Source organism: Ceratotherium simum, chromosome 32 (assembly GCF_057802395.1).
Source record: "Ceratotherium simum simum isolate JZ-2026a chromosome 32, ASM5780239v1, whole genome shotgun sequence".
Lineage (NCBI taxonomy): Eukaryota > Metazoa > Chordata > Mammalia > Perissodactyla > Rhinocerotidae > Ceratotherium > Ceratotherium simum.
In genome coordinates, this window is record NC_141931.1 from 10,929,912 (window position 1) to 10,942,819 (window position 12,908).

The 12,908-nt window shown below is 36.8% G+C and overlaps 1 protein-coding gene across 5 annotated transcripts in view; it reads left to right on the forward strand.

The window, feature by feature from the left end:
* Window positions 1–12,908, forward strand: part of ARHGAP21 (Rho GTPase activating protein 21) — a 129,138-nt gene that overhangs the window by 86,416 nt on the left and 29,814 nt on the right. For all 5 annotated transcript variants that reach the window (XM_087420733.1, XM_087420737.1, XM_087420735.1 and 2 more), the window contains exon 8: window positions 5,633–7,529. In XM_087420733.1, the coding sequence (XP_087276859.1) occupies window positions 5,633–7,529 (1,897 nt within the window). The remainder of the gene's footprint in view (window positions 1–5,632; window positions 7,530–12,908) is intronic.

A 12,908-nucleotide genomic window follows, 5' to 3' on the forward strand; every position in this document is an offset into this window, starting at 1 on the left:
AAACCAATATATATTTTCTAGATCAACAATATGAGTAATATTCCATTCATTTAGTCATTTTCACAGTATTTTATAATGATGTTTTAGACGGTGCTATCTTAGATTTATATTTTTAAGGTATCATTATAAAATAAAAAGCATTTCCTGTTTCATTTTCAAGACAACAGAATGGTTTTTTTAGCCTCTCAAATGTTGTCTGTATATGAATGAAGTAGCCACCACCCGTCACATCACCCAAACAGTGATGCTGACCGGAGAAAATACTTCCTTGAATGGACTGATGATGGGAGAACTAGCTCCAGGCATTCTTCTCAGTGGATGCTTCAAGATATTTTGTTAAGCATTTGGCTCAATGGACTCAAAATTAAATTTTAAGTTGATTGGTTCTGATAGCTGTGGAGATTCTTGGGTGTGTCTAATGTTTGAGTGGGGCATTTTGAGCCTACTTTGTGCTGTTCTGTGTTAAACATAGCAAGGTTAAACAACTTTTCTAGTGTGATCCATGCAGGTCTGAGACTAAAGGCTGTACTCTAAACCACAGTCCTATACTGCCATTTGGTACTGATGAGGAGTTTAAGTAGCTTACCATAGTCACACTGCTAGTTAGTGTCAGACCTTTATTCTAACTCACATCTCTGGGCTCTGAGTCCACACTCTATTTGCCACTCCATGAAAATGTGATATAAATTGAAAAATGTAATTTAACCCAAGTTTTTCTTTGGGTTTATTAGAATTACATTCAAAAGAATCATTTCATACGTTCCATAATCAGCATAATGTTCTACTTAAAATTAGATATCCGTTTGTCAAGTGTGGATCAAGGTGGTCCTGCCTAGAGTAAGAGAAGCAAGAGTAGGAATTCTGGAGGGTTCTTTCATACTTTCTTCTTTTTAAAAATCAGTTTTTAAGTAATTATAAGAATAGTACATGCTTGTTAGAAAAGTTTCAAGTATTTTAGAAAAGTATAAAATAAATAAAAGTCCCTCCCCATTTACAGCAGCCCCTTCTCCCATGCCCCACTGTGGGGTGTTTGGCATGTATTTACTGTACAAACAGACATATGGTTACTTTCACTTTTATCATAGATAATGGCATTAAGATAACAGGTCAGCCTGTTAAAAGGTGAAATGGTAGGCAGGGATTTTAATCTTATTTATTCTGTAGGTTTTTTTTTTTTTTTTTTACCATTTAATAGTGTAAACATCATACATATGGTAATAGCGATTTTTATGCAACTCTACTAAAACTAAACTGAAAGACTATTTTAGGATTATTTAGTTACTGTTAGGCACTGTACATATAATCAAGGTCCAGAGGGTTAATATTAAATTTTATTTAATATGCTCTTTACAATTCTAATTCCAAATGAAGAATTCTGTGGGTCATTTTTCTTTCCTTACTTTTTCTGCCTCCCACTTCCCTTTTTAAGAACTTTGTGGATCTATAGGCATAATAAGGCTGCTTCTATTCTATTCTCATTAGGTATGGCTTTTAATTTTAAAATATAAAGCTTTAAACTACTAAACTACTATAAAATATAAAAGTTAAGTACAAGGGTAAAGGAAATTCAAGAAAGAATGTGGAATGTTATGTAAAAGGGCTAAATGGAAAAAAATGGCTAACATTTTTTGTTATATCCTATTGAATTGACAAGAGCTAGTCAATTGGGAAAAATTTAAGTGTCGTCCAATTCCATCAAAAGATCAGCATATATTGTTCTTTTTTGTGTGTGAGGAAGATCAGCCCTGAGCTAACATCCATGCTAATCCTCCTCTTTTTGCTGAGGAAGACTGGCTTTGAGCTAACATCTATTGCCAAGCCTCCTCCTTTTTTTCCCCAAAGCCCCAGTAGATAGTTGTATGTCACAGTTGCACATCCTTCTAGTTGCTGTATGTGGGACGTGGCCTCAGCTTGGCCGGAGAAGCAGTGCGTTGGTGCGCGCCCAGGATCCGAACCCGGGCCGCCAGTAGCGGAGCGCACTCACTTAACCGCTAAGCCACGGGGCCGGCCCCATCAGCATATATTGTGAAGTTTCCATTTGGGCTTAAAACAAACGTAAAAATCAAAATTATTAAGAGCCAAATATACAATTCTAAGACATTGATTTCAAAAATTTCTAGGCCATATCATTTCAGACAAACTTATTAATACCAGATGACTTTGACATCATTATGTAAGAATTATAAATTGGCATCATTATGTATAGATTACTTTGTTTAAATGGCATTTTATGCTGTTTAAGTGGTGCCCACTGACAATTCAAAGATCTCCAATTTGGGGCTTTTTAACCAAGCACTCAAGAGAAATCATGCCATGGGCACAGCTGTGAGCAAGTTATAGTTTTTAGTTCTGTTCCCAAAATATAAAACCTTATCAATGGGGTCCGTGTTCATCTCCAAGGGTTGCACTTTGTAATCTATTCCAGTTGCTCCACTCCAGTGTTTGCCTAAGCCCTGATGAATACCTTCCTCCTTGAAGGAGTCTGTAGCCTTCCTTAGTAGGCAGTTTGTTTTCTCGTGGAACGCTTTAAAGTCATCACGGGAGAAGAGGATTCCTTAAAATGCAGATGGTCTATTTCTAATTTACTTCCCTAAACTTAATTCTGGAGCTAATTTGTGTCTATCCCATTCCTCTCAGAATAGCCATAGAAGTTTATTCCCATAGACTAATTCCCAGGTGTGTCCATGCCCTACCTGGAACACATACTAAGCTACGGTGACCTTAGGGCACTGCTAATTTCCCCATGGATGTTAATTGAGTGGTATTGGTTCCCCAACTTTATGAAAATGAGGAACTTTTAAATATACAGATAGATAGATAGATAAACAAATTCAGTAATGCTCTTGAATAAATTTATATTTTATTTCTCTCAACTATATCTGCTTACATTAGACAATAGTACTGTATGGGTAAGGCATTCTATTTAGTCAGTCCACTGTTAATGCATGGTCCATGTGTATGTATTTAAGGACTCCTTGCCATAACTTTACCCAGAAGTGGGGACCCATGAATATAGACTATTTAGTATTTAGAGTTTCTATATAGGAATCTTAGAGATGTCTGCAGTATGTCAAATAGTTCTCAAGTAACTTAATAGTTCTGGTTATATACTTCTATTATTAAAAGATAATATTCCTCCCCAAATCTGAATAAAGGATGCATCTCTAAATTATTAGTTCTAGAACAGCATTCCCAGCAGAAATTCTAGTCATGTTAACACCTCTGGAAAAAAATGGGTTCCATGGCCAAATAAGTTTGTAATTTCCCTTTGAGTTTTACATTGTACGTTAACGTAACAGAAGTTTTTAGAAGTCAAGAAGCCTACCAACCACTCCTTCCTTATATCACTCACCACAGAGAACACTCTGCACCCCCCCTTTTCAGGTGATGCATAATAAAATTGCACAAATATGCTGCGGGAAATACTGTACCAGAGAGTTCACTCATCCAGACAGTTTTCCTGTCGTGGAAAAGTATTGGTGTGACTTACTCAGCATTAAAAAGATAGGCTTCTTATGTCAGTGGTACATACTCAAAATATATATTTTGATTGATATATTCATGCCTTAAAAATTTTATGGCGCTCATGCTTTCTTTTATCTACTTGGCTTTAACTTCTCACTGCCTTCTGGTTTATGTTCTATAATATTTATTATAAGTTAAAAAGAATTACTCTGGAAGTAATGTTTTTTATGTCTTTTCAGCAGTTATTTTCATAAACTAATAAAACAGGACAAAAGGTACAGTGTTGAAAGGTCTTGGTTTTCGAGTGAAACTTATTTAATAAAAGTCATTCTTTTTTCCCAAATCGTAGTGGAAGGCACCTGCAGTCAGCTGACAGCTTGTGGGTAGGCTCTGATTTACACAGGAAGGAGGAGGTTGTACTATTTTAAATGCATAATAGAGCATTCGTTTCGTCATCTGGAAGCAGCTCAGGGGAAATGAGAGATGTTAATGTTGCTCTTGTGGAAGGGAAGCTTTGTAGCACATTATCAGACAGCAGTGCATATTGAAGAAAATATCTGTTAGGAGAGCATGTCACCAGATATATTTTGCTTTCAAGAATAATAGAGAAATCAAATAAGAACCAGATAAAAGCCTGAGAAAAAGATGCTCAAAAGGATACTGAAGTTATTCTTTATGCTTCACTGCCCTTTACCTCTCTTGGTACCTTCCAGAGAAATCAGTATAGATGTATTTTTAGCTTGCTGTTTCCAGCATCAATATGACAACATGATTCTGTCTTTATATCAGTAAGCAGCTTCTACTATGTTTTCCTATTTTCTGCTAGCTACAATTTACAAAGGATGTCACAGCTCTGGTAAGAAATGCACAGAAGCCGTTTGCTTGCTTTTTTAAGTCCTGTTTTGTAGAGTAATAAGCCAATCTGTTAAAACTGTTAAGTTTGCTAGTGAAACCCCTCCATAATGTTAATCTTACTAATTTGCAGAATGTTGTGATATATGGTTTTCTTTATTTTTTATTTTTACGTTGGGTTGCTTTTATATCCTGTACATAACTGGTGTTAAAACATAATATTTATCTGCATCTGTTTTTTTTTGTAAGGACCTCACCCTCTCTCTTTCCCTAGCACTTTGCTGTTATGTTTGTGGCTGCTCTTGAGCTTTGCAAGCTGTGTAATGCAAAGACAGGATATGATGATAGTCGTGAATTAAGCTTGTTTTCATTAGGGGAGGATGTGTAATGTGATACCACACCTAACTGTCTCTGACACTGAACCCAGTCCTGAGTTACATCAGTTAGCTCTGTTTTGTACAGTCGCTGTATTTAATTTCAATTATTCTTAAGTTTTTAAAAATATTGCTAGATAATTTCATAAATAATGAATAAAAAATCATTTGAGCTGCATGCCTGCCTGTTAGTAACAGAGAGATGTCTCCTTATAATGAATAAAAGAGACCAAATAAATTCGTACAATGTAATTTTGCATTAGCTTAAGATAAAATATATAAATTATATACAGAAAGGTAAATTAACCCTTTTTCATACCTTATGCCTTTAATATATGTTCTTAATTTCTCAAACATGCATATTCCTCTCCTTTTAGATATTAAAATACTTAGCATGGGTGTCAAAGGACTTAATTTATCAAAATGTATTATTTTTAGGGCCTCAGTAATCATTAATTGACATGATAGATACTGTTCAATTAATTATGATAGCAGTAGTGCTTAAAACAAAAATATGTTTGATTAAGATTTTTAATATTTTCACCTCCACTCTGGCAAAAGATCAGCGTCTTTTGCTGAGATTTATCAGGCAGCCATTTAACCTGTCGACTGCTGGAAAATCATAAAACTTGAATGGGAAAAATTTTAGAAGCAACATGGCTATAGCTAATTGGTGGGGGAAAAATTTGGTGTGTTTCAGATCTTTTGAGAAAATAAGCAATTGTAATTTGTATTTGTTGCAAATTCTACGATTTATTTGATTTCTGAGAGACTAGCCCCTTTCTAAACTTGTGGAGTGCCTTGTGTTTGTATGCATGCTTTAGTGAATGTCACTCAGGAACAGGATAGGGCACAGTAAAAAAAAACAGTGTACTGCAAGGGTGGAAATTACTATTCTTTTTATGAATTTCAAATGACACTTTTCTCTCATTTCTGTGTAGGCGTATTCTCAAGATGCCTACCTGAAAGGCAATGAAGCCTACAGTGGCAATGCCCGCAATATTCCTGAACCTCCACCAATTTGCTATCCCTGGCTGCCATCTGCCTCTTCAGCCATGGCACAGCCAGTTGACATATCTCCTCCAGACTCATCATCGAGCAAACAGCAAACCAGTACACCAGTACTGACGCAACCTGGCAGGGCCTATAGAATGGAAATACAAGTGCCTCCATCACCAACAGACATTGCAAAGTCAAACACAGCAGTGTGTGTTTGCAATGAGAGTGTAAGGACTGTCATTGTACCTTCTGAGAAGGTTGTAGATTTATTAACTAGTAGAAACAACCATACGGTTCCTTCACACAGAACTGAAGAAGTGAGGTATGGCATAAACGAGCAGACCTCCTTAAAAACAGTGTCAAGAACCACATCACCATCGTCATCAATTCCCACGGCCCATCTAATTCATCAGACTACAGGCTCCAGATTGTTGGAACCTTCTGGAATTTTGCTTAAATCTGGCAATTACAGTGGACATTCAGAAGGAATCTCAAGCAATAGATCTCAAGCTGTGGATTCTCCTTCTGTGTCTGTTAATCACTATTCTCCAAACTCCCATCAGCACATAGACTGGAAAAACTATAAAACTTACAAGGAGTATATTGATAACAGACGGTTGCACATAGGTTGTCGGACAATTCAAGAAAGATTAGATAGTTTAAGAGCAGCATCTCAGAGCACAGCAGATTATAACCAGGTGGTACCCAGCCGCACTACTTTGCAGGTACGACGCCGAAGCACCTCTCATGATCGAGTGCCCCAGTCTGTCCAGATTCGGCAACGCAGTGTGTCCCAGGAGAGGCTGGAGGATTCTGTGTTAATGAAGTATTGTCCAAGAAGTGCATCTCAAGGAGCACTGACGTCCCCATCTGTTAGTTTTAGTAATCATAGAACTCGTTCATGGGATTATATTGAGGGACAGGGTGACACCTTAGAAAATGTCAATTCTGAAAGTCAAATACCTGATTCAAATGGAGAACGAAAACAGACTTATAAGTGGAGTGGGTTTACTGAGCAGGATGATCGCCGAGGTATTTATGAAAGACCCAGGCAGCAAGAAATTCATAAATCTTTCCGAGGGTCGAATTTTACTGTGGCTCCAAGTGTTGCTAATTCTGATAATAGGCGGATGAGTGGCAGAGGAGTGGGAGCTGGGTCTCAGTTTAAAAAAATTCCGTCGGATCTAAAGACACTGCAGTCAAACAGAAACTTTCAAACTACTTGTGGAATGTCACTGCCTAGAGGTGTTTCACAAGACAGGTCACCTCTTGTGAAAGTCAGAAGTAATTCTCTGAAAGCGCCTTCTACGCCCGTCACAAAACCATCCTTTAGCCAGAACACGTTTGTTGCTATCAAAGACCAAAGACCAATAAATCACTTACATCAAAACAGTCTATTGAATCAGCAGACATGGTTAAGAACTGAAAGTGCCCCCGATCATCAGGTGGAGACTGGGAAGCCCCCCTCTTCATCTGGAGCTTCTGTTAAGCCTGTCCCTCAGATGAGTGAGAACCTTGGCACTTCCGATTTAGAATCACCTGTCACTCAAAGGAATCAAGATGCAAATTTACAAGAGGCTGAAATTCAGCAGTCGAATACTATAGATAATAAAGAAACTGTCGTCCTAAGAGAAAAACCTCCATCTGGTCGCCAGACACCGCAGCCTTTAAGGCATCAGTCTTACATCTTGGCAGTAAATGACCAGGAGACAGGGTCAGACACTACCTGCTGGCTGCCCAATGATGCGCGTCGAGAGGTCCACATAAAAAGAATGGAGGAAAGGAAGGCCTCGAGTACCAGTCCACCGGGCGATTCCTTGGCATCCATCCCATTTATAGGTGAGCTCATTCATAGTCATTGGGGGTCACGTCGAATATTTAACAGATCTGCTCAGCAAAGTATTTCTAGTTCAGCAGGCACAGAAATTTTACACTGCGATTTTAAATCATTTGTTCTGAATTTCCTCCACTGAGCTAAAACCGGAGTCATAAGCTTACACCCTCAAAAATTATTTCTAGTTGTAATTTTTCTTTTTTTTTAAACTTTTTGTACTCAATACCCATTTTTAATTTTTATTTTGATGAAACAGATTCCCACCATCTGGGGCCAAGAGACTCAGGAAACTAAATTCTACCTAGTTGGTGATTCATCTGAATCAAAGGCCAAGAGGGGAACAGTTTTACTAATTAGTAATCAACCTGTCTTTTAAACAGTGCTTCTTACTTTCTAAAGCTTGTTTCCTTGTAAATTTAACTTGAGCTGAACCAAAAGACCTCTTCATTGCCAAATTACTTTGTCTCAGAGTACATCTTGGAATAGATTTGGAAAAATGACTTAAGTTACAAGCATGCGCCCCAGTCTAACAGCTGTCACGTTTACTGAGTCATTAGTCTGCTCCCCCACACCCCGGGTGTATTCTCCACAAAACAGCCAGTGTGATGTTTTAAAAATATAAATCAGATCATGCCACTCACTGACCAGAATGCTGTGTACTTCCCATGTCACCCAGAATAGAATTCAAAATCCTATCGTGGCCTGCAAGGTCTGCCATTATCTGCCCCTCAACACCACTCCACCTCTCTGACCCCATCTGCTGTCTTCCACGTGTGTGCATCCCAGCTTCAGCCACGCCAGCCTCCTTGCGGTCCTGGAATGTGCCAGGCATGCCCTGCCTCAGGGCCCTGGCACCGCCACTTCCCAGCCCTGGAACACATTGCACAGATATTCGCAAGACTGTCTCCCTCACTACGTTTGGGTTTCTGCTCAAATATTTCCTGATTTATCAAAGCAGCCTTTCCTGACTAGCCTCTCTACAGAAGGTAGCCCACGTAGACACAGACCCTGACATTCCCTAGCTCCTTAAGCTACTTTATTTATCTTCTTATCACTTGTTTCCACTTGACATGTTTTGCATTTTTTGTTTCTTATGTTTCTCTGGAGAGCTAACACATAAGCTGCATGAAAGCCAGGATTTTAGATCTTTTGCTCGTTTCTGTATCCTGAATACCTAGAACACTGCCAGGCATATAGAAGGCACTCAATAAATATTTGTTGAAATAATAGGTTAATGATAACTTTGAGATGATGGTTAAATGTATAGCAAAACCAAAACAAAGTTCTCAGCATAATTACTAGGCAGCTCTAAGATATAATCTACAAACAGGAGTATTATAATCATTTAATAAATGAGAAATTAAGCTCTAGAGAAATTAATAAGCAGTAGAGCCCAGGACTTGGCTTCCCTTATTGAGCCTCATCACAGACCACATCTCCAGAGGGCACCATTATAGAACGCATTGTGGGGAGCACCCACTGGAGTTGGGTTATGCGGGGGCCTTGCTCTGAAGCCAAGGCCCACTCTTTCTCGGTCTGTTACCCCATAGGTTCATGAAGAGTTCTTATAATTTTACAATATAATGTGCTTCTCTTTGAGTAATATTTCAGAGTTTTCCTTTTCTAGAGAAAGTTAAGCTGTTGAGCTATTGGACTGTCAGGTGGCACTATCAGAATCAGCTTTAAAAAAAACGTTCTACATAACTTATATTTTTTATAAATATGATATATTCAAGTTGTAAACATTGTGGGGAATCTTAAACTAAATTGTACTCATATTTACATCTGAACCCTTAAGGCCAAGCTCAGAGAATAGAACTTTACCGTAGATGGAACCTTATACATTATCTAGATATTTTATAGAAAATATCTGAGGACTAATGATTGTTTTATGATTTTTTTAAACCATAAAAAACCCTACAACCTGTGACTGTATTTCATAGGCCTGTGAGATCTTACCAGAATAATGGCCTCATATTTTCTTTCTACTTAATAGAATCAATATAATCAGATTATATTGGAGTAATAAAAAGTATGCTAGCTGTATCTGTTAATATTTCTTCCTAGTTACTACTAAGTACAGGAATAAATCAAAAAGTCAGTTAGGTTATTAAGGAGAGAAATTGGCTAAAACATAAAATAAAAATCTATGTAATCCTATATACATATAGATTTAGAAGAATGATTAAAATAAACCATTTTGTTTATTCATTAAAAATAAAGATGCTCACTGGGGCCATCCCAGTGTTGTAGCGGTTAAGTGCGTGCGTTCCACTATGGCGGCCCAGGGTTCGCAGGTTCGGATCCCGGGCATGCACCGACACACTCCTTGTCAAGCCACACTGTGGTGACATCCCATATAAAACAGAGGAAGATGGGCATGGGTGTTAGCCCGGGGCCAATCTTCCTCAGCAAAAAGGAGTAGGATTGGCAACAGATGTTAGCTCAAGGCTAATCTTCCTCACAAAAAAATAAAAATAAAATAAAAATAAAGATGCTCACTAATTAGTTCTGATCAGATTCTACTTGAAGTACTTATTAGAGTCTCCTTTATAGTTCCTAGTGAATATCTTTTGTTTTATGAATCGTGACTTTTAAAAGTCACCCAGCATAGAAATGTCTTTATAGTCCGTTTATTTCATATATGCCTCCTAGAACCTTAATATATAGTATATGATTACTATGATATATGTTATACCATAACCAGTGGAATAGGGTAGAATAAAGAACTGAAATACGAACACAGAATCTAATTAGAGACTGTGTTGTTAAATATATAAATAACCAATCAATAAAAGAACTTTCAGCATTTCATTAAGTACCAGTTCCAGAATTTAATATTGAAATTCTTATTGAGCTTTAAAGTTTTATCTGACCCATAGGTGTTTCTCTTTCCAACCTAGTTATTTTAAAAATATATATTTTAGTGGGATGGACACCAGCATTGAAATGGAGTAAAAGAGACTATTTGCAGTGTTTCCCAAAATATTTTTCAGGAACACTAATTTAATTTGATTAAGAAAAAAAAAAAAAGAGATAGTGATCAAATAAATTGAGAAATGCTGGATTTAAATAGTTAAACAAGTTTTGTTTGTCTTTACCATAGGACTCTCAGAATCATTAATGTGCTGCTATATATTTTCTAGACAGGATATAATACAATTTTTCTCTGAAGTATTTTACCATGAATCCTTTCATTTAGAGTATCTCAGTTTAGTATATCATAAAACACACTTTGGAGAATGTTGGTCTATACTCCATGCTATTTGGTGGAACATTTAAATTAAAAGGAAAAAAAGAGAGAAATTAAGGTTGGTTTTTGTATTGTCACACTCCAAAATCTTATATTCTGTGATTTTAATAATTATTTTTGTTATTTGAAAACATTATAGACTAATGGAAAAATAATAATTAAGTGCCTTGGCTGTGTTCCCAAAATATCAAGGATGCAGCTAATTCATTTGTTTACTTATCTATAATACAGAGCTAATGCTGTGACTTACAGAAGGAAAATTTTCCAACGTTTTGTCAGACATTTAACATCTGATATTTCTTTTGGTTCACAAAGGTTTAGAAAAATGAAGAGAATAGACCATTGTATTTGTTTTTGTTTTTTTTTTTTTTTTTTTAAAGATTTTTATTTATTTTTTGCCCCCAAAGCCCCAGTAGATAGTTGTATGTCACAGCCGCACACCCTTCCAGTTGTTGCATGTGGGACTCGGCCCCAGGATGGACAGAGAAGTGGTGCCTCGATGCGCACCCGGGATCCGAACCCGGGCCGCCAGCATCGCAGCGCGCGCACTTAACCACCAAGCCACAGGGCCGGCCCATTGTATTTGTTTTTAAATTAGGAATATCAGTCATTAACAGTATTTTGTTTACCTACACACACACACATTTTATGAAGCTTCATATAAGTCCTGAAAATAAATTTCAACTTCTTTTACAAGTAAACACAAAACACAAAATGAGTAATGAGTTCATAAGTAATTTGACATTTAGTAGCAGGAATTAAGATGTATTCTACAATCCTGTCTTTCTACGTCTCTTTAATTTATGCTACACTTATAACTATTAATATAAAGAAACTATAGCTGTGTTACCCAGACCCAGAGTTCATCTCAAATTCATTTTCTCCTCTTTTTTGCCATATTTCTAATACTCCTGCTTGTTCTTCTCACCCCAAAGTTGGCCAGTATGTGTGTGTTTAGTGTTAGCCTAAGCTAGGTTGAATTAGATTAGCACAGCCTTATTGTCACTGCCATTGTAAACCAATTTAGAAGTTTTAAAGCTTATAAAATATATACATATAGCTAGATTACAGTGTCTGTACAGAACTGAGTATCTAAAATTTACCCAAAAGGAATGGGAGTGGGTGACTCACTTTATATCCAGCTTCTCCCTTTGGGAGCTCCTGTCTCTAATGCCAACAGTAATATAGGAGGATGCAGGGAGCACCCAGCCCCTCTTTTGTACTAATATGTACTGACTCTTTCTACAAAGCGAATAATCTATAAAGAGAAAATTATACTCTATCATCTTGTAATCTTTTGCATATATCAGCTTTCCCCCAAAATGTGACTCCATTGGTTCTTAAGCTAGGTAGAGATTTTTGCTTCTATTATTTGAGTAGTGATGTAAGGTAATTTTTAATATAATAATGAAAAAAAAAAAAAAAGCCAAACTTCTGTAGTACTTTATAACCTACCAAATATTTCATGTACCAATCCTATGACAACCCAGTAGGGAATTTAGGTCAGAAATAAATAACCCCCTTGATGGATAAGGAAAATTAAGTAGTTAGCTTAAGGTCTCTAAGCAGGTAACTGACAGAGCTGGTTGTCTGCTGGCTCCAAATCTCATATTCTTTTGACAATGCCCTAAAAATGTGCTAAAATTTAAATCCTGGCCTTTTACTTTTCTAAATCTTAGCCTAAAATATAATTCTAAACTTAACATTCACCATTCTTAACTCAGATTTCCCAAGTTTGAATTGGCATCTTTTCAGTAAATAAATTTATGTGTTCTAAGTTAGTTAATGAAACTATTCACCATGGAATAATTTTAGATGCTCATTTATCTTCCTTTTGGTAGTAGCATTAGCTTTAATCCTAAAATATTTCAAATTTATGTGTGGCACACCTTGTAGAATACTATGCTTATTTATTTAGCGAAAAAAATTTTTTTAAACTTAGCGCTTATAAAAACTATGGAATTTTTTCCCTAAGGTAGACTTTCTAGATTTTCACCTAGTTCCTTTAATGTTGAAAATAGATCCAATAGTACCTACAGTCTCAGCTCAATCTGTCAGTTTTTTTGTTTGTCTGTTTGTTTGTTTTTGGTGAGGAAGATTGGCCCAGAGCTAACATCTATGCCAGTCTTCC